The sequence below is a fragment of the Schistocerca americana genome, chromosome 3 (assembly GCF_021461395.2).
Source record: "Schistocerca americana isolate TAMUIC-IGC-003095 chromosome 3, iqSchAmer2.1, whole genome shotgun sequence".
In the NCBI taxonomy this organism is placed as follows: Eukaryota; Metazoa; Arthropoda; class Insecta; order Orthoptera; family Acrididae; genus Schistocerca; species Schistocerca americana.
The window spans coordinates 669,224,202-669,247,554 of NC_060121.1; the positions used below are offsets into that span (position 1 = coordinate 669,224,202).

At 43.4% G+C, this 23,353-nt stretch overlaps 1 protein-coding gene across 1 annotated transcript in view; it reads right to left on the reverse strand.

Annotated features, from left to right (window-relative positions):
- Positions 1 to 23,353, reverse strand: part of LOC124606302 (venom carboxylesterase-6-like) — a 328,193-nt gene that overhangs the window by 18,064 nt on the left and 286,776 nt on the right. Inside the window, exons 7-9 of the mRNA XM_047138284.1 lie at positions 22,009 to 22,175; positions 9,540 to 9,678; positions 1,725 to 1,860 (exon numbers count right to left, since the gene is read on the reverse strand). Coding sequence (XP_046994240.1) covers positions 1,725 to 1,860; positions 9,540 to 9,678; positions 22,009 to 22,175 — 442 coding nt within the window. The remainder of the gene's footprint in view (positions 1 to 1,724; positions 1,861 to 9,539; positions 9,679 to 22,008; positions 22,176 to 23,353) is intronic.

Genomic DNA, 23,353 nt, shown 5'->3' on the forward strand with positions numbered 1-23,353 from the left:
AGAGCACTGAAAGATCTGAATCGAAACACGGCCCCGGGAGTAGACAACAATCCATTAGAACTACTGACGGCGTTGGGAGAGCCAGTCATGACAAAACTCTACCATCTGGTGAGCAAGATGTATGAGACAGGCGAAATACCCTCAGACTTCAAGAAGAATATAATAATTCCAATCCCAAAGAAAGCAGGTGTTGACAGATGTGAAAATTACCGAACTATCAGTTTAATAAGTCACAGCTGCAAAATACCAACACGAATTATTTACAGGCGAATGGAAATACTAGTAGAAGCCGACCTCGGGGAAGATCAGTTTGGATTCCGTAGAAATATTGGAACACGAGAGGCAATACTGACCTTACGACTTATCTTAGAAGAAAAATTAAGGCAAGGCAAACCTACGTTTCTAGCATTTGTAGACTTAGAGAAAGCTTTTGACAATGTTGACTGGAATATACTTCAAACTCTAAAGGTGGCAGGGGTAAAAGATGGGGAGCGAAAGTCTATTTACAATTTGTACAGAAACCAGATAGCAGTTATAGAGTCGAGGGGCATGAAAGGGAAGCTGTGGTTGGGAAGGGAGTGAGACAGGGTTGTAGCCTGCCCCCGATGTTATTCAATCTGTATATTGAGCAAGCAGTAAAGGAAACAAAAGAAAAGTTCGGAGTAGGTATTAAAATCTACGGAGAGGAAACAAAAACTTTGAGGTTCGCCGATGACATCGTAATTCTGTCAGAGACAGCAAAGGACTTGGAAGAGCAGTTGAATGGAATGGACAGTGTCTTGAAAGGAGGATATAAGATGAACATCAACAAAAGCAATACGACGATAATGGAATGTAGTTGAATTACGTCGGGTGATGCTGAGGGAATAAGATCAGGAAATGAGACACTTAAGGTAGTACAGGAGTTTCGCTATTTGGAGAGAAAAATAACTGATGATGGTCGAAGTAGAGAAGATATAAAATGTAGACTGGCAATGGCAAGGAAAGCGTTTCTGAAGAAGAGAAATTTGTTAACATCGAGTATAGATTTAAGTGTCAGGAACTCGTTTCTGAAAGTATTTGTATGGAGTGTAGACATGCATGGAAGTGAAACATGGACGATAAATGGTTTAGACAAGAAGAGAATAGAAGCTTTAGAAATGTGGTGCTACAGAAGAAGCTGAAGATTAAATGGGTAGATCACATAACTAATGAGGAGGTATTAAATAGAATTGGGGAGAAGAGAAGTTTGTGGCACAACTTGACAGGAAGAAACGACCGGTTGGTAGGACATGTTCTGAGGCATCAAGGGATCACAAATTTAGCATTGGAGGGCAGCGTGGAGGGTAAAAATCGTAGAGGAAGAGCAAGAGATGAATACACTAAGCAGATTCAGCAGGATGTAGGTTGCAGTAATTACTGCACAGGATAGAGTAGCATGGAGAGCTGCATCAAACCAGTCTCAGGACTGAAGACCACAACAACAACAACAACAACAACATTAACTTCGAATTGCTACTAATACGGCCGATATATATGCAATCTGTAACTTGACATTTGATGTGATCAGTTATCACAGCTACTGTAGAATGGTGTTCACTACGCTTGATTGACAAAAGTGTTATCAAAAGATCCAGTACAGACAAGAGACGAGTGAACTTTCAAAAGCAGTGCGAAAATGTGGAAGATGGAGCGAAACAGTGAGGAAAGCATGGGTTTCTTAAAAAGGACCTGTGAATACTTACCCAGTTCTTGCGAAGTCCGTCCACAGTTTAGTCATGATTTTAACCATCTGAATGTCGTTCTCGGGCCTCTCGCCAATTATTGGAAGGTATGTGTTGTTTGAAAATAAGTATAACAGGTCTTCTCCATGACAAATACCTGTAACATAATGTAAAATTCCATGGTAAAAAAAATAAGAAACAGAAAGTACTAGTATTTAGTTAGGCACCAGTTTTCTTATTACATTGTATTCTTCAATAGTAGAAGGACAACAGATAACCTCGAACAGCAGTCCCGTGATATACGGGGTGATCAAACAGTCAGTATAAATTTGAAAACTTATTAAACCACGGAATAATGTAATTAGAGTGGTAAAAATTGATACACATGCTTGGAATGACATGGTTTTTATTAGAAGGGAAAAAAAGTTCACAAAATGTCCGACAAATGACGCTGGACAGCAAAACGTCAGTGATTGCGCGTGACAATCGTGTATAAAAGGAGCTGTAAGAGAGAGAGAGAGAGAGAATCAGATGCGCCAGCAGTCGCAGCATGTTGACGTTACCTGAAAAGGCGCTTTTAGTGAAGCTGTATTATCAGAACGGGGAACGTGCTAGTTCAGCGTTACGATCCTATCGCCATAGGAAGGGGATTCGAACAGGTAAAAGTCCGTTGCTAAATGCAGCTGTGGCGAGAATGATTTCGAAGTTCGAAACCACGGGTTGTTTAGACGATAGACCCCTTTAGTGGCCGACTGAGCACAAGGCGTAATGCTGCTGAGACAGTTAGGAAGAGATGGAGACTGTAGCGGCTTCGTCTGTGCACTGGGAAGTCAGCGCTCGAGCAGTCGCACGTCACACCGGCATTCCATACACTACTGTTTGGTTGGCACTGAGGCGTACCCTTCGATACTATACGTACAAAATCCATCGGCATCATGAACTGTTACCTGGCGATTTAGCAAAGCAAAGGGCACTTGCGGCGTGGGCGTTTCAAAGATGGCGGAAGATGTCGATTCATTGAGTAACGTGTTGTGGACCGACGAAGCTCATTTCATGCTCCGAGGGTCTGTCAACGCCCACAACTGCAGAATTTGGGCTACCGAAAATCCTAGAACTGTCGTGGAAACTCCATTGCACGACGAGAAAGTCACGGTATGGGTTGGATTTATCACATCTGCAGTTATCGGGCCTTTTTTCTTCGAGGGAATGCGTGATTCTGGTTTTGTAACTGCTACCGTGACGGGTGAGAGGTACGCCGATATGTTACAGAATCGCATCATCCCCAGCCTGGCTGATAAACACCTGCTGGAACGTACGATGTTTATGCAGGATGGCGCTCCACCCCATATTGCTAGACGAGTGGAAGATCTCTTGGACGCGTCGTTTGGTGATGATCATGTGCTCAGCCGCCACTTTCCTCATGCTTAGCCTCCCAGGTCCCCAGACCTCAGACCGTGTGATTATTGGCTTTGGGGTTACCTGAAGTCGCAAGTGTATCGTGATCGACCGACATCTCTAGGGATGCTGAAAGACAACATCCGACGCCAATGCCTCACCATAACTCCGGACATGCTTTACAGTGCTGTTCACAACATTATTCTTCGACTACAGCTATTGGTGAGGAATGATGGTGGACATATTGAGCATTTCCTGTAAAGAGCATAATGTTTGCTTTGTCTTACTTTGTTATGCTGATTATTGCTATTCTGATCAGATGAAGCGCCATCTGTCGGACATTTTTGAACTTTTGTATTTTTTCGGTTCTAATAAAACCCCATGTCATTCCAAGCATGTGTGTCAATTTGCACCTCTCTGTCTACATTATTCCGTGATTTATTCAGTTTTCAAATTTATACTAAGGTTTTGATCGCCCGGTATGTAATGAAAACTGCGGATAACGATCTCGATTCTTACACATCACATTGCTTGTGCAAGGCCATAGTTCTGATTTTAACCACTCTGGCTGTGGTACCGTACTAACTCATTTTCTTCATGTTTTATTTGTGATACAGTACACAGAAGTAGGGAGAACTGCTGTAACAGAGGCGTCTTCCAGTTATTTGACAATGCTAGCAAAAGTCGCAAGACATGTTTTGTAGTAAACCACTTGCTGCCCGTACATTTCCTACTGTCTTGTAGCCTCACTAGCCAGTATCTGTGCAAAAGTAATAACAAGTAGTGAGAAAACTGCCGTGAAGAACTGTATTAGCAGCCGCAGCCAGCAGCTGCAGTGTAGCGCCATGTGCGTCAGAATAAACATGTCTCTGTCACCACACCAGGACAAGCGTCTGCTGTTGGGTAACGTGACTAGGGGCCTGTTTTAGTGAAACAAATGCGCCCTGGAGCGATGTAAGTATGTCTGGATTCTGCGGCAGGAGCATTCACGTCGCTGGAGAACAGCAGCACCTCCACGACGTGACACGCCTGACAGTGAGACGACTGGGCATCGGCAGCAAAAGCCGTCGGTTCGAGACCGGACTGCGACTGAGTTCCTGCAAGGACTTAAAAGGAAACATTCCCAAGTGTCAATAAACGATCTTGATGAAACTTTGCGGATGTGTTAAGGGAGCAAAATAGTGCACTACGCATTTATTTGTTTGGGCCCATTCTCACTTTTATGGTGTAAAACCCACCCCGAAAGGTAATTTGGCATTTTGCTTTAGAGGGAATATTTTCGAGACGATGATACGTAAAAAAAGTTTTTCATATGAAGGTCGGTATGTAATTAACGTTTGCTATTAATTTCAAATTTTGCAAAATATCTCACAACCGTTAACTAATTTTGAAAAAAACTTTTTTTACTATATAAATTACAAAAACCACTTACATCCCTGCGTATTAAAACTTTTTTCAGAAATACTATTTCTGAAAATCAGGCTGTACGGAATGTGGTGTCAGAGCATTTCCTACATAGCTAATTGAGGTTTCTAAACATTCATAACAGTTCTAATTATTTATTTTACATATAATTGTTTTACGCTTTTAATCGTTATTTTACGTTCTGAGTTCATGAATTTCTTTTGTTTACCGTTTCACATACTTGTATTTTATTAATTGAAAATAATACGTAACTCATTGCTATGATAGAAAATACGCACACTAATAATAATCTGAAAGGAAATGCTTAGAACATAACGTTTCTTTTCATATTTAGCACACAAAATGAATGAAATTTCTTCACGTAATATACACGATGGAGAAGACACTATAAAACCAAATTCAGTAGGATTGCAAATGGTCACGAGTGATCCTCTAAATATCCTTACTTGTATTATCAGGAGTATTCCAATACAATGGTGAGCCTTGACGAAGGAAACTGGTCATGTACTACTGATTACAGGCTGCTTGTATTGTTTCTGAAGTGGAGATTGACATCATAATCGTTCAGCATAACACGATCCGAAAATCTTCTCATGAAGTTCCTCCAACATCGAAAGCTATATACATCCGCGGTTGTACCTGCGCCGTCGAGCAGCCACTCAGGGAGACTAGTTAAGGAACTGAAGCACTGTTATAGTATTATGGTTAAGTGTTCTCATGATTTGATTGTGTTCCGCGCAGAGCAAGGAATAGGGTTCAGTATTTAAGCACGTAAGATAGTCAGAAGTTAGGATAGTGGTATTTATGAGTGTGTAACTCATAAGAGATAATCACGTCGTGGTTAGACCAACAGGAGTACAATTCTCGATACCGTTAGTGGCTGCTACAGAGGAGGTATTGAGAATTTTACGAGGTGAAGTGGGTAAGCTGTCAGCGAAGGTGGCAGAGCGTTCTATGAGATCTGAAGCACTTGATGCTGAGGTGAAGGAAATAGCTTAATATAAAACTCCCGAGTATAGGGGGAAGATGCAGGGCAGTACGAACAAAAAACAAACTTCGGGATATGAGGAATGTGTTGACTATGGAGAGGATGAAAAGACGGAAAAAGAAGGGATCAGAGAGGAGGAGAAAAAGGGAACCGAAAGGCAGAGGAAGAAGCTTGTGGGTAGTTTGCCTGTTCCTTCAGAGAGATCCCCTGCCTTTAATTTATTCGAACTTTTCGGTCCTCGGAAAATTAAACTAGTTGTAGATGTTGACGAATTACACGTTCCTTAGGCTTTACGTAAGGCGCAGGATAATGTTGGTGTTAAGCTAGAATAAGTAATGTAGAAGTACTATCTCAGATATCCAGTGGAATTGTGGAGTCTGAGGTAGCAGAAATGAGTGTAGGCTATATCGGAGTGATTACATATGGGGATGCCAACACGAGTGATCACTATCGCTGAAGAAGCAGTATTTTGCCACTAAGACGTCACGACCGTGGCCTGCAGAGGCCACTGAAACTCCCACGGATCTGCCATCAGCACTGCGGGCATCCTAGGCAGCATCCTCTCACCAGGAGGGAAGCCGCCGCCTGTACGTCAGTGCCAGCCAAGGACAACAGAATGAGACGTGTCGTGCCTCACAGAGTCATGTCTAGGCATGAACCCTGATTGAATAAAAGCCTTCTTTATTGCCAGCTGTGCTTCCACTAGGGCCTGCGGTCTGCCACCAACACAGCTCATGCCTCCGAGTGCAACTGCGGTCTTGTCTGTTCCTGCAATGAGTGCCGTCTACTCAAAACCAGTTGTCACCAAAGAGGTTCATACTGTCTGTGCATACGCTGCGTTTAACCAATTACAATGCAAAATGACTGGTTTCAATGGAGAATCCTCTTGCTATGAATGTTACTTATTTACGGTACCACTTCCATTCATATGTGTTTTACATAATCGATAACTACTTCACTGATACAAATGTACCGTATCAGATTTTCGTCTAGAGGGACAATATACTGAAGGCAGAGCAGACTGGGAAAGTTTTAAATTGTATTTGTTTCTCGAGTAATAAAAAAGCAGTGACTTCAGCGTTTATGACAACAACAGTACGTGCTTGGCGTCTTATTGTGTTTTGTCTCTAAAAAATATTTTAAGCTTTAAAAGATAATTTCGTGATTGTAATCTCCTGTACTTAACATCCTATACTCCTATATCTTTATAAATACATACTCTGCACCAACACTGATACTAGCTGAAGTCCTCACTAACATTCGTAAACAGCAATGTTCCCCTTTTATGTAGCGCATACTGATTAAGAGGATAACTGGTCGAAAACACTTTAGGTATCCTATGCGTATAGAAATGATGCGCAAAACATTAGCTGTGTCTGCCCCACTATGCCATAGGAGAACGTTGTATGTGTCCATGAAATTTGTTGTTTTTTACACTTCTGTACTGTGCATACAACAGCAGGCAATTAGTGATGACTGAATTTTAGGTTTGTATAAAAATATTCTAGTAGTTGGTCTACGGATGTTGTAACATTAGAAAGTTTAAAATAACCAAGAGTGAAAAAGTCCAACAATCGATGTTATAACGAGTGATTAGGGAACAATCTACAAACACCTAGTGTAAACTGGCTGTTCTACATTTACATCTACATCTACATTTAAACTCCGCAAGCTACCCAACGGTGTGTGGCGGAGGGCACTTTACGTACCACTGCCATTACCTCCCTTTCCTGTTCCAGTCGCGTACGGTTCGCAGGAAGAACGACTGCCGGAAAGCTTCCGTGCGCGCTCGAATCTCTCTAATTTTACATTCGTGATCTCCTCGGGAGGTATAAGTACGGGCAAGCAATATATTCGATACCTCATCCAGAAACGCACCCTCTCGAAACCTGGACAGCAAACTACACCGCCATGCAGAGCACCTCTCTTGCAGAGTCTGCTACTTGAGTTTGCTAAACATCTTAACACTATCACGCTTACCAAATAACCCCATGACGAAACGCGCCTCTCTTCTTCGGACCTTCTCTATCTCCTCTGTCAACCCGACCTGGTACGGTTCTCACACTATTGAGCAATACACAAGTATAGGTCGAACGAGTGTTTTGCAAGCCGTCTCCCTTGTTGATGGACTACATTTTCTAAGGACTCTCCCAATGAATCTCAACCTGGCACCCGCCTTACCAACAACTAATTTGATATGATCATTCCACTTCAAATCCTTCTGTACGCATACTCCCAAATATTTTACAGAAGTAACTGCTACCAGTGTTTGTTCCGCTATCATATAATCACACAATAAAGGATCCTTCTTTCTATGTATTAGCAATACATTACATTTGTCTATGTTAAGGGTCAGTTTCCACTCCATACACCAAGTGCTTATCCGCTGCAGATCTTCCTACATTTCGGTGTAATTTTCAAACGCTGCAAATTCTCTGTATACTACAGAATCATCCGCGAAAAGCCGCATGGAATTACCGACACTATCTACTAGGTCATTTATATATATTGTGAAAAGCAATGGTCCCATAACACTCCCCCGTGGCACGCCACAGGTTACTTTAACGTCTGTAGACGTCTCTCCATTGAGAACAACATGCTGTGTTCTGTTTGCTGAAAACTCTTCAATCCAGCCACACAGCTGATCTGATATTCCGCAGGCTCTTATTTTGTTTATCAGGCGACAGTGCGGAAGTGTATCGAAAGCCATCCGGAAGTCAAGGAAAATGGCATCCACCTGGGAGCCTGTATCTAATATTTTCTGGGCCTCATGAACAAATAAAGCGAACGATCGCTGTTTCCGGAATCCATGCTGATTCCTACAGAGTAGATTCTGGGTTTACAGAAATGACATGATACGCGAGCAAAAAACACGTTCTAAGATTCTACAACAGATCGATGTCAGAGATATAGGCCTACAGTTTTGCGCATCTGCTCGACGACCCTTCTTGAAAACTGGAATACCTGTGCTCTTTTCCAATCATTTGGAACCTTCCGTTCCTCTAGAGACTTGCGGTACTCCGCTTTTAGAAGGGGGGGGGGGGGGGGGGGGCAAGATCTTTCGCGTACTCTGTGTAGAATCGAATTGGTATCCCGTCAGGTCCAGTGGACTTTCCTCTGTTGAGTGATTTCAGTTGCTTTTCTATTCCTTGGACACTTATTTCGATGTCAGCCATTTTTTCGTTCGTGCGAGGATTTAGAGAAGGAACTGCAGTGCGGCCTTCCTCTGTGAAACAGCTTTGGAGAAAGGTGTTGAGTATTTCAGCATTACGCGTGTCACCCTCTGTTTCAATGCCATTATCATCCCAGAGTGTCTGGATGTGCTGTTTCGATCCACTTACTGATTTAACGTAAGATCAGAACTTCCTAGGATTTTTTGTCAAGTCGGTACATAGAATTTTACTTTCGAATTCACTGAACACTTCACACATAGCCCTCCTTACGCTAACTTTGACTGTTACGATATTTGAAGGCATAATTCTCCCAGACAACACTAATTCATCGACATATCCGTCAAAGGGAGGCGCAGCACTCAAGACAAACAAAATTCCGTCATCTATTTACACTGTGTTCCTAAGAAACGTCTTTTTTGTAGCGTGAAGTGTCTTAAGAAGCTACGTATTTGAAGTCGGATCTGAGCCTTTCTCATAAACTAATGTAACGCTAATTTAACTGTGCTAAATGATATTTTACTTTTTGCTGTGCATACTTCTTTTAGTGATAACATACATTATTGGGAAATAGAAAAATGTCGGGGTACTATTTCTGCCTGTTTGGTGCACGAATCCTGACACTTTGGAAAGCAACTAAAATTGTCATTTCCCTCGTAATGTGAATCTATACAGAAAAGAAATTGAATTCATTTTAAATTAAGTACATTGTATGTTAAATGCATTTTCAACATTAATTTACGTTCTTCTAATCAAGTACCTTCACGATCATTAGTATAAAGAATAGATTAATTAAACATAAGACACATCATTTGTTATTTTTCTTCAGCAGTTGAAGGATCTGCTTTATCTTCTTACCTAAATCTTTTGTTCCAAACACATGATGCATCCGCAGGCTCCCTTTATATGAAAATAAGTAATAATAGACCGGAGCTGTGTCTTTGTACTTCCTAATAACTTCATCTGTGTTCCAGACAAAGAAGGCATCCGAAAATAACTGAAAAAGAAAGCAATGAAAATTTTGGTGGCAGCAATCACTAAATATTTGAATAGCCTTCAAATTACGTCTTATATTTATTTGTTACTTATTGTGTTATGAAATACCTCTGTTAACATGGAACGTATCACAGAATTCTCTTTGACATACCGTTGAGTGGCATTACTTCCAATGAAAGGGAACGTATTGAAACATATTCAATGAAGATATTCAAGACATTACTAAGTCGATAGAAGAAAAATATGTGTAATCTACTACAAGCACTGCGCAATTCGCACGAAAATGCTATACAGCTTGTATTTTGCTCCCTTATGGCATCGTATTGCACGTCACAGCACTCTGTTATATAGCTACACTGAAATAACGAGTTGTCTTACTTGAAAATTCTACTTACAATACTCGAACAATACACTTCATGTCCGATCAATTAATTAAAATTAAACAGACACAAGTCTCGTTACAGCTGGCTAAGCACAAGAGCATGCATCTGTATGTTTCTGTGCATTCTGGCAAGTGGCCGATTTTCTGGAATTTAATGAGACTGTCACTGAACAGAGCAGTTGCACCATATTGATCATTGCTCAGTTAGGTGGTGCAGGGGGGCTTGTGATGTAATCTTCCGAGCAAACTTTACATACGTTCCCCAAGGGGTGACTCTGAAGATAGCACGGACAAATTTTGTCAGACAATGAAGTTTGCTTCATAACATTTCGGACACTAAGGAAGGGACTGGACAGTTCACAGTGGAGACAGTAAATTAATACATCAAGAAGTCCGAGACAGGTTCGAACTAGAACAGAAAACCCGTAATACGTGCACCCAAAGTCATGTGCTCAGGTGAGTATGTTGAAGATCTCCGCAAACTGGATTGTTATTGCCACGTCGCCTGAGAGAGATGCTTTATATTTGTGTATATCAAAATACATCAGTGGGTAACCGTAGTAATAATGACTTTGCGAACCAATTCCTGCCCTGATACAGCTAACAGGGGTGTAGCTGGGAACATGTACAGTATAAATACAGTGCCAGTATTACGATTTTTGGCTCTTTCGCGTTACAGGAAGTCAATATTAATGATTATTAATGTTTAAAAAACTATCATTGTCCTTTCTGGATTGAGTACCACTGTGTTGGATTGAATGTGCAGTGTCCAGAGACGGAAGGTGCGTTATCGCCACGTGCAAGGGCTAAACATGGCGACACAGTCGTATTCCTGGTTTTGAGCACAATTACACGCACGTCCTGCTTTTGTATTATCACGGCTGCCTCAAGTCTGAGGCATTCCTGTTTCTTCTGCATTAACACAGTTCACTTAAGTAATTACTCAAAGACATCACTAATCGACAAAAAACTTATCCTAATACACTTCGTTCATTGGAATCTTTGCTTCATGAAATTACTCCTACTTTTGTATCACGTAGGAAATACACTGAAGTGACAAAAGTCATTGGCAAATCGACGTGACATGCACTCAACAAGTCATTGGAAGTCCCCTGCAGAAATATTGCGTCATGCTGCCTCTAGAACCGTCCACGAATGCGAAAATGTTGGTGGTGCTGGATGTTGTGCACAAACTGAAACCTTGATTATGTCCCATGGATGTTCGATGGGATTCAGGTCTAATGATACGGGTGGCCAAATCATTCTTTCTACTTATTCAGAATGTTCTTCAAACCAATTTTATACAGTTGTGGCACGTTAACATGACATCCTTGCTGGGGAACGTGAAGTCCATGAATGGCTGCAAATGGTCTCCATGTAGCTGAACATAACCATTTTCGGCCAATGATCCGTTCAGCTGGAACAGAGGACACAGTTCATTTCTTGTAAGCACAGCCCACGCCAGTGTAGAGCCACCACCCTTTTGCGTTGACAGACTGAGTCCACTCCTACGTGGGCTCTGCGCTACACTTGAACCCTACCATCAGGTCTTACCAACTCAAATCGGGGTTCACCTGACCAGGAAACCTGTTTACCAGTAGTCTTGGGTCCAACTGATACGATCGTGAGTCCATGTGAGGCCCTGCAGGCAATGTCATGCTGTTAGCAAAAGCCTCGGTCGTCTGCTGTCATAGCCCACCGTTAACGCCACATTTCGCCGTACTGTGCTTACGTATATAGTTGTCTTACGTGCCACATTGATTTATGCTGTTACTTCGCCAGTGTTCCTTGTCTGTTAGAACTGACAACTATAAGTGAACCCTACTACTCTCGGTCGTTTACTGAAGGACGTTGGCCACGGCACTGTCTGTGGTGAGAGGCAAACTTTCTGCGTAAACGATGTAAGTATATAGCATCGTAAGAGCGGAACTGTCAAACTACCCTCACACCGTAACTAAAGTTTTATTTTCAATATATTACGTCATTTACTATCTTATTGAAACAGTTAGAGCTATAAGAGAGTTCACTAACGATGTAATATTGATGTCACTTCAGTCTAGACGTACTTGACAATCTACATCTACGTGGTTACTCTGATATTCACAATACAGTGCCTGACAGAGGGTTCAATGAACCACCATCAAGCTCTCTCTCAACCGCTCTGCATTCGAATGGCATTCGGGAAAAACGAGTACTTAAATTATTCTTTGCGAGACCTGATTTCCCTTATTTTATCGCGATGATCATTTCTCCCTATGTAGGTGGGTGCCAACAGAATGTTTTCTCAATCGGAGGAGAAAACTGGTGATTTAAGTTTCATGAGAGGATCCCGTCGGAACGAAAAACGCCTTTGTTTTAATGATTGCCACTCCAATTCACGTTTCATGCCTGTGGCACTCTGCCCCCTATTTCCTGATAATGCAAAACGAGCTGCCCTTCTTTGTACTTTTTCGGTGTCATCCGTCAGACCCAACTGATGCGGATCCCACATGGCACAGCAGTACTCCAGAATGGGGCTGACGAGCGTAGTGTAACCAGTCTCTTGAGTAGACCTGTTGCACCTTCTAACTTTTCTGCCCACGAAGCTCAGTCTTTGGTTTGCTCTACACATAACATTATCTAAATGATCGTTCCGATTTGGGTTATTTGTAATTGTAACCCCTAAGTATTCGGTCGAATTTACAGTCTTCAGATATGTGTGATTCACCGCGTAATCGAAACTCAGCGGATTTCTTTTAGTATTCATGTGAATAACTTCACACTTTTCTTTATTCAGGGTCAACTGCCACTTTTTGCACCATACAGATATCTTATCTAAATAGTTTTGCAATTCGTTTTGGTCATCTGATGACTTTACAACACGGTAAATGACAGCTTCATCTGCAAACAATCTAATACGCCTACTCAGATTGTCTCCTATGTTGTTAATATAGATCAGGAACAATAGAGGGCCTATAACTCTTCCTTGGGGAACGCCGGATATACTTCTGTTTTTCTCGACGACTTTCCGTCTATTACTGCGAATTGTGATCTTTCTGACTGGAAATCACGAGTCCAGTTGCACAACCGAGGCAATATTCCATAGGGACGCTGTTTGGTTAGAAGACGCTTATCAGGAACGGTGTCGAAAGCCTTCTGGAAATCTAAAAATAAGAAATCAATTTGACACTCCCTGTCGATAGTGCTCATTACTTCATGAGTATGGAGAGCTAATTGTGTTTCACAAGAACGATATTTTCTGAATCTGTGCTGAATATGTGCCAATAAATCGTTTTCTTCGAGGTAATTCATAATGTTCGGAAACAGTATATGTAACACAACACTAATGCAAATCGATGTTAGTGATATAGCCATATAGGTCTGTAATTCAGCGGATTACTCCTACTTCCCTTTTTGAGTATTGGTGTGACTTGAGCTGTTCTCCAGTCTTTAGGTACGGATCTTTGTGTGAGCGAGCGGTTGTATATGACTGCTAAATATGAAGCTATTGTATCTGTATACTCTGAAAGAAACTTGACTGGTACACAATCTGGACCGGACGCCTTGCCTTTGTAAAGTGATTTAAGCAGCTTTGCTACACCGAGGATGTCTACTTCTATCGGTGAGAGAGAGAGGAAATAGAGAAGATCCAAAGACGAGCGGCACGTTTCGTTATAGGTTCATTTAATTGTCACGAAAGCATTACAGAGATGAACAACCATTATACGGCGCGTGAGTGAGTGAGTGTGTGTGTGTGTGTGTGCGTGCGTGTGTGTGTGTGTGTGTGTGTGTGTGTGTGTGTGTGTGTGTCTCTGTGTGTGTGTGTGTGTGTGTGTTCTTTCGGACAAGGCATCCCAATGATCCCTTCATTGCGGATGGATAATACGCTACACCTCTTAAAGGAATCTGCCATACGCTGCCAATAATGCGAATAACAGGTAGCAGCACTACGTCAGAATCGTGTGGTTAAGCTGGAAATTTGAGTCGCTCAGGGACCGTGGCAGAGGTGGTGGAGGTGACCGTTCCCTATAAACGGAATTGTTCAGGTTTAAGTCCCGGTCCAGCACTAATTTTCAACTTTCCCTATTGATACACATCAATGCCCAATGGCAACTAACGTCTCCATTTCGTTTCTATAACTCAGTGGCAGACGCTGTAAGAGTGGCGTTCTGCATCAAGGCGTAGTTTATTGTTAAAGTCCCGAGAGCGTGCGTTCCTACAAGAGTGAACCAATATTTTGTTTCATCCTACGTACATCTCGAGAAAAACCCATGAAGATAAAATCAGAGATTCACATGGAGGCTTACCGGCAATCGAACTATTCGTAAGTGGAACAGGAAATGGGATATGTGACAGTGGTACAGAAAGTGCGCTCCGAGACACAACACAAGGTGATTTGCAGATTGTAGATATAGATTTAGAGGACATTAGTTGCGCATGGAAATTTTCTAAGGCTCGTCCGAAAATATGTTGCAGTTTCTGGGACGGAATGTCGTGCGTGATAGAAAATGACAACTGGATCGTCTCTAGAAACATCATAGAGTATTCAGGACGCTGGGAAATAAGTAGCATGCGTAAAAATTGCCTGAAAACGCACTAGAAAAGATGGAAGCTGTAAGTAATGTAAATAATACCCTACCACAATACTAAATGATCACATTTTGTCGACTAAGGTTTTTACATCAGTTTTCAACATTTTTACCATCGATAACTGAAATTGTATGTTCGTATATTACACTACAGCTTACACTTCAGTATTAGACGCATTTTGTAAATGAGGTATTTGAGATAAACACGATAGCCTATGTAGTATTATGAACAGCGTGAATTAGGAGAAAAGTTATTATGATATTGTGTTGGGAAGGAAGATATTATGCATTAGATGTGTATCAACAACGGACATACACTATGCGATCAAAAGTATTCAAACACCTAGCTGAAAATGACTTTCAAGTTCGTCGGTAATGCTGGAATTCAGTATGGTGTTGGTCTACCCTTGGCCTTGATGACAGCTTCCACTCTCGTAGGAAAACGTTCAATCTGGTGCTGGAAGGTTTCATGGGGAATGGCAGCCCATTCTCCACGGAGTACTGCACTGAGGAGAGGTATCGATGTCGGTGGGTAAGGTCTGACATGAACTCGGCGTTCCTAAATATCCCAAAGGTGATCTGTAGGGTTCAGGTCAGGACTCTGCGCAGGCCAGTCCATTACAGAGATGTTATTGTCATGTAACCACTCCGCCACAGTCCGTGCGTTATGAACAGGAGCCTGATCGTGTTGAAACATGCAACTGCCATCCCCCAACTTCTCTTCAACAGTGGGATGAAAGAAGGTGTTTAAAACATCAATGTAGGCCTGTGCTGCGTTAGTGCCACGCAAAACAACAAGGGGTGCAAGCCCCCTCCATGGAAAACACGACCACACCATAATACCACCGCCTCCGAATTTTACTGTTCACACGCTGGCAGATGACGTTCACGGGGCATTCGTCATACCCATACCCTGCCATCGGATCGCCACATTGTGTACCGTGATTCGTCACTACGCACAACGTTTTTCCACTGTTCAGTCGTCCAATCTTTACACAGACGAAGTTTCATTTGGAAACACTTATTAATTACTATAAGCACTTCAGGACAGTTTTGCTTTGATGTTTACATACATTGACGGAAAAAAAATCACAACACCAAAAAATTATTAATGTAGAGTAATGATATCTAGGGAGTACATCTATCTAGGTAACATGTGTAAGTGATTAACTTCTCAGGATCTCAGGTTAATGTAAGCCTCAGAAAAACCATTGCAAATGTGAAAATCTGGTACAGTAATAACATGTGTAACCGCCATCACCGGCATCGAGGCGAAATCAGCTTTCATCGGAAAACGCAGCAGACATCCACCCTACCCTCCAATGAACTCTCGTATGACACTACTGACGTGGTAAATGGCGGTGGTTTGGAGTCAGTGGAGTGCAGGCTACAGGGCGTTTGGTTGAGTGCTGTCCTTGAAGTAACCGATTTGCAACAGTTCGTTGTGTCACCGTGTTGCCAAATGTTGCTCAAATTGCTCTGCATTTGCAGTACGATGCACGAGATCCATACGCCGAGTACGATGGTCTTCCGCGGTAGTACTGCACGGCCGTCCGGAGCCCGGTCTTCTTGCCACTGTACGTTCTCTTGACCACGGCTGCCAGCCACCAAGTACGGTGACTACATTCCCCAAGTCTTTCTGTAATATCGCAAAAGGAACATCTAAGTTCTCGTGACCCAGTTACACGACCTCATTCAAACTCAGTGAGATGTTGATAATGTCCTCTTTGCCGCCTTAAAGGCAATCTTGACCAAAATCAACTCACGAAATCCAAACTCAATGGTACACTACTGGCCATTAAAATTGCTACACCAAGAAGAAATGCAGACGATAAACGGGTATTCATTGGACGAATATATTATACTAGAACTGATATGTGATTACATTTTCACGCAATTTGGGTGCATAGATCCTCAGAAATCAGTACCCAGAACAACCACCTCTGGCCGTAATAACGGCCTTGATACGCCTGGGCATTGAGTCAAACAGAGCTTGGATGGGGTGTAAAGGTACAGCTGCTCATGCACCTTCAACACGATACCACAGTTCATCACGAGTAGTGACTGGTGTATTGTGATGAGCCAGTTGCTCGGCCACCATTGACCAGACGTTTTCAGTTGGTGAGAGATCTGGAGAATGTGCTGGCCAGGGAAGCATTCGAACATTTTCTGTATCCAGAAAGGCCCGTACAGGACCTGCAACATGCGGTCGTGCATTATTCCGCTGAAATGTAGGGTTTCGCAGGGATCGAATGAAGGGTAGAGCCACGGGTCGTAACACATCTGAAATGTCACGTCCACTGTTCAAAGTGCCGTCAGTGCGAACAAGAGGTGACCGAGACGTGTAACCAATGGCACCCCATACCATCACGCCGGGTTATACGCCAGTATGGCGATCTACATCTACATCTACATTGATACTCCGCAAGCCACCCAACGGTGTGTGGCGGAGGGCACCTTACGTGCCACTGTCATTACCTCCCTTTCCTGTTCCAGTCGCGTATGGTTCGCGGGAAGAACGACTGTCTGAAAGCCTCCGTGCGCGCTCTAATCTCTCTAATTTTACATTCGTGATCTCCTCGGGAAGTATAAGTAGGGGGAAGCAATATATTCGATACCTCATCCAGAAACGCATCCTCTCGAAACCTGGCGAGCAAGCTACACCGCGATGCAGAGCGCCTCTCTTGCAGAGTCTGCCACTTGAGTTTATTAAACATCTCCGTAACGCTATCACGGTTACCAAATAACCCAGTGACGAAACGCGCCGCTCTTCTTTGGATCTTCTCTATCTCCTCCGTCAACCCGACCTGGTACGGATCCCACACTGATGAGCAATACTCAAGTATAGGTCGAACGAGTGTTTTGTAAGCCACCTCCTTTGTTGATGGACTACATTTTCTAAGCACTCTCCCAATGAATCTCAACCTGGTACCCGCCTTACCAACAATTAGTTTTATATGATCATTCCACTTCAAATCGTTCCGTACGCATACTCCCAGATATTTTACAGAAGTAACTGCTACCAGTGTTTGTTCCGCTATCATATAATCATACAATAAAGGATCCTTCTTTCTATGATGACGAATACACGCTTCCAATGTGCGTTCATCGCGATGTCGCCAAACACGGATGCGACCACCATGATGCTGTAAACACAACCCGGATTCATCCGAAAAAATGACGATTTGCCATTCGTGCACCAGGTTCGTCGTTGAGTACACCATCGCAGGCGCTCCTGTCTGTGATGCAGCGTCAAGGGTAACCGCAGCCATGGTCAACGAGCTGATACTCCATGCTGCTGTAAACGTCGTCGAACTGTTCGTGCAGATGGTTGTTGTCTGGCAAACGTCCCCATCTGTTGACTTAGTGACCGAAACGTGACAGCACGATCCGTTACAGCCATGTGGATAAGATGCCTGTCATCTCGACTGCTAGTGATACGAGGCCGATGGGGTCCAGCACGGCGTTCCGTACTACCCTCCTGAACCCACCGATTCCATATTCTGCAAACAGTCATTGGATCTCGACCAACGCGAGCAGCTATGTCGCGATACGATAAACCGCAATCGCGATGGGCTACAATCCGACCTTTATCAAAGTCGGAAACGTGATGGTACGCATTTCTCCTCCTTACACGAGTCATCACAACAACGTTTTACCAGGCAACGGCGGTCAACTGTTTGTGTATAAGGAATCGGCTGGAATCTTTCCTCATGTCAGCACGTTGTTGGTGTCGCCACCGGCGCCAACCTTGTGTGAATGCTCTGAAAAGCTAATCATTTGCATTTCACAGCATCTTCTTCCTGTCGGTTAAATTCCGCGTCTGTAGCACGTCATCTTCGTGGTGAAGCAGTCGTATTTAAAGCAAACCTGATTTGCATCTTCGTAGTGGGACAACTAGCTGCATTTGTATGCGACTAACATGAAATTTGGACATCATCCTTCACCGGTGGAAACATGCCTACCAATTTTTTTTTATGTTGCACAACTCCTTCGTAGTGTTACGTTTCTTTTAGCCGACAGTGTAGCTCAGTAATATAAAAAAAAGACAACGAAGATCAGATACGTTTTCCCAGTTCAAGGATCTGAAAAATTGCACTTTGATCGCTGATAATAGAATAGTTTTGGTGATAATTTGAGGGACTTCTCTCTCAATCCTGATTCTTCCAATACCCAGTAAACAGTAACTGGAGCTGTAGGACTGACACGTATGTTCTACGCTGTGCTGTACCAGCATGACTTAGTCGGTCCCTATGAACTGCTGCTGTGACACTCAGCAAAACGATGAAATACAGAGGGGAGCGCCTGGTCACGAAGCTGACGAAAGCATTAAATGCTGGAAAAGGCCTCTGAAGGGCGAAGCAGGCAATTCTTCAGCTCCTGATTGGCTCATGTAGAAAATGCCTAAAAATGAAGCCATGGTCTCCCAGTGGCAACACCTGGCTGCTATAGCCTGTTCTACCGTCTGGAGATGTAGAGGCCAGCAGGCTTTCGTAAGTACGAAATGAGACCCTCATTCTCAGATGTTCTCAGATGCTCGCCGATGTTCTCTTTACGTACCGTATTGGGATGTGTATGTGATGCCGAGTAGGACCATCTTCTCCGGCTGTTAATTTTGAGGCGAAGACCACTACAGTGCCAATAAAGCATCCAGTCGCCCTCCGAAGACACTTTGCCTCTGGTAGCTGCAGGCGTCCTTCTGGACTGAGGACGGTATGCAGACAACTTGATGCCTTCGCCCTGTTGCGTCAGCTGCCGACTGATTTCCTTGTGCAGGTGACTACCCCCCTGATGGGTCAAATGTGTTAGCCTGCTCTAGGGGCAAGCCAATGTCTTTACACCAGTTCGTGAGGGCTTCCATCACTGCTGATCACGACCCACTGCAGGAATACTTCGGCTTTGGCCACGCTGGGCACTACGTTTTAAACAACGTACTTCGGTTGTGGTATGCAGCGAGCAGTGGCCAATGGTGTTTATTCCTATTTCTTATGTCTGAAATCGACATATTTTTAACTCGTTTTTAACACAGATTGAAGTCGACTTCAAGACGAAGTTGATGATTCTAGCTCATTTTTGTTTGCCAAAGTACATTTATTTAATAATTGTTATGTTTGTTACCTAATTTACTTTTCTATACTTTCAAGTCTTCACTAAATTCTCATTATCTTGTCTGCGGAATTACTACCTGTTGAACCTGATTTTTTCCAGTTTTATGTCTATTTTTACTCTCTGTCCCATTAATTTATTGTAACTTGCATACATAAGTTGTTAATAACCCACACATACTGTACATCATCTTAAATGTTCGATATTATAACGTATGTTTCACGTTTTTTCCAACAGAGTTCTTGCCAAGTTCATATATCGTTTATTTTCTTTGCAGTAAAGTGTTAAGTACAGCCAGCGGAGTGGCCGAGCGGCTGTAGGTACTACAGTCTGGAACCGCGCGACCGATACAGTCGTAGGTTCGAATCCTGCCTCGGGTATGGATGTGTGTGATGTCCTTAGTTTAGTTAGGTTTGAGTAGTTCTAAGTTCTGGGGGACTGATGACCTCGGAAGTTAAGTCCCATAGTGCTCAGGGCCATTTGAACCATTTTTGCTTAAGTATTAACATATTGTTCCCAGAATATTCTACAAGCATTTGGTGTTTGTAATAGCTGGTACAACGTCTGTAAGTTCCCAATGATGTAAAAATATGGAATACATTCATCTGAAGATCATGCCCGAGAGTAACGCTTGCATTCATCCCTTTCTCAAGTATTTGAATCTCGTATGCTGATGCATTCGTTCCTGATAAAGGTGCTAGTAAAACTCTGATAAAGCTGTAGTTCTACGGAGTAAAGTACTTACACTCCTGGAAATTGAAATAAGAACACCGTGAATTCATTGTCCCAGGAAGGGGAAACTTTATTGACACATTCCTGCGGTCAGATACATCACATGATCACACTGACAGAACCACAGGCACATAGACACAGGCAACAGAGCATGCACAATGTCGGAACTAGTACAGTGTATATCCACCTTTCGCAGCAATGCAGGCTGCTATTCTCCCACGGAGACGATCGTAGAGATGCTGGATGTAGTCCTGTGGAATGGCTTGCCATGCCATTTCCACCTGGCGCCTCAGTTGGACCAGCGTTCGTGCTGGACGTGCAGACCGCGTGAGACGACGCTTCATCCAGTCCCAAACATGCTCAATGGGGGACAGATCCTGAGATCTTGCTGGCCAGGGCAGTTGACTTACACCTTCTAGAGCACGTTGAGTGGCACGGGATACATGCGGACGTGCATTGTCCTGTTGGAACAGCAAGTTCCCTTGCCGTTCTAGGAATGGTAGAACGATGGGTTCGATGACGGTTTGGATGTACCGTGCACTATTCAGTGTCCCCTCGACGATCACCAGTGGTGTACGGCCAGTGTAGGAGATCGCTCACCACACCATGATGCCGGGTGTTGGCCCTGTGTGCCTCGGTCGTATGCAGTCCTGATTGTGGTGCTCACCTGCACGGCGCCAAACACGCATACGACCATCATTGGCACCAAGGCAGAAGCGATTCTCATCGCTGAAGACGACACGTCTCCATTCGTCCCTCCATTCACGCCTGTCGCGACATCACTGGAGGCGGGCTGCACGATGTTGGGGCGTGAGCGGAAGACGGCCTAACGGTGTGCGGGACCGTAGCCCAGCTTCATGGAGACGGTTGCGAATGGTCCTCGCCGATACCCCAGGAGCAACAGTGTCCCTAATTTGCTGGGAAGTGGCGGTGCGGTCCCCTACGGCACTGCGTAGGATCCTACGGTCTTGGCGTGCATCCGTGCGTCGCTGCGGTCCGGTCCCAGGTCGACGGGCACGTGCACCTTCCGCCGACCACTGGCGGCAACATCGATGTACTGTGGAGACCTCACGCCCCACGTGTTGAGCAATTCGGCGGTACGTCCACCCGGCCTCCCGCATGCCCACTATACGCCCTCGCTCAAAGTCCGTCAGCTGCACATACGGTTCACGTCCACGCTGTCGCGGCATGCTACCAGTGTTAAAGACTGCGATGGAGCTCCGTATGCCACGGCAAACTGGCTGACACTGACGGCGGCGGTGCACAAATGCTGCGCAGCTAGCGCCATTCGACGGCCAACACCGCGGTTCCTGGTGTGTCCGCTGTGCCGTGCGTGTGATCATTGCTTGTACAGCCCTCTCGCAGTGTCCGGAGGAAGTATGGTGGGTCTGACACACCGGTGTCAATGTGTTCTTTTTTCCATTTCCAGGAGTGTATTTATAAGTTTCCCAAACAGCTTATTTTGCATACTTACACATTCACAGCTCAGTTGATGAGGGCACAACAAAAGGTGTCACTGAATTTTGCAAAGAGATCTACTTACTTGTGTTAGTTTGTCTGGAGTAATCTCCCCAGAGGGGAAGTAGAAGTCGTTAATTTTCTCGGTTATAAAGTCCGCCTGCTGCGACGAGTCGTAAGATAACGCTAAAGGAAGCAGCCTCTTGCTCTCCTGCTGTAACTCTTGCTTCATCGTGTCGTTTCCGAGGATAGCTGAAAGACAGAACAGGATGTAACATAAGTAAGATGAAAACGTGAGTTTAATTCCTAACTTTTCCTAAAGAAAAGTTTAGTATTGTTATAGGACGTATATTAAGGTAGGTTGAAAAACACTACCAAAGTTCATTTGGGTTAAGTGTATGTATTCATCCCAAACGATTTTTGTAGTCATAGTGCTGTATGTAATTAATGTAATAGAGTATACTAATAATTAGAATTTAAGACTACGAAACAGTAGAATCACTTACAAGAATTTTATGGCAAGCCAAAGACGCGTAATAGAAAGGAAAAAAATGTTCAAATGTGAATGGAATCTTATGGGACTTAACTGCTAAGGTCATCAGTCCCTAAGCTTACACACTACTTAACCTAAATTATCTTAAGGACAAATACACACACCCATGCCCAAGGGAGGACTCGAACCTCCGCTGGGACCAGCAACACAGTCCATGACTGCAGCGCCTGAGACCGCTTGGCTAATCTCGCGCGGCAGTAGAAAGGAACCTCAAATATAATAATAATAGGATGGTAATCACCCTTATTCAGAATGCTATATGTAAAAAATAGTTCATATGAAATATCACTTCAAAAACTAAGACAAGACAGAATTTACCATTATTTCTCCTCCAGAAAAGAGGTCAAGTAGTTTTGAAATGTTGAATTTACGAAAATCTTTAACCGGTAGTCAGACCAGGTGCAGAAATAGCTGAGCAGCGATCCTTACTTCTACTTGCTCGAAACAGTGGAGATCGTGAAAAGATGTTTGTATTAGCGTTACTGAAACGGATAAAATATTTTTCAACGATGGTAATCTCACCACCAAACTGAATTTAATAGGTGCAAGGTCGCATATAAGCGCTCACCGCCCTCTCAGTGAAACGAGGCAGTGCTTAAGATGTTTGCACGACTCTTCATTCTTTCTCTTATTATCTGTTTCTATAGATACCATAGTTAAAGAGTTCTTGCATTGAGTAAAGACATATAATAACAAAGCGAATCAAATGTTTGAAATTCCGTTAATAATCAAGAGCCTGTAAGCTACCTGTACCGACTAAAGAAAACGTAGCGCTTTACAGTTAGCAGGATATCCAACAGAATTTTTGAACCCAGATGACCCGATAACTTGTTGAAAAAGTGACTAGTAAGAGGTGTGTTCAGTTATCTTACGAATT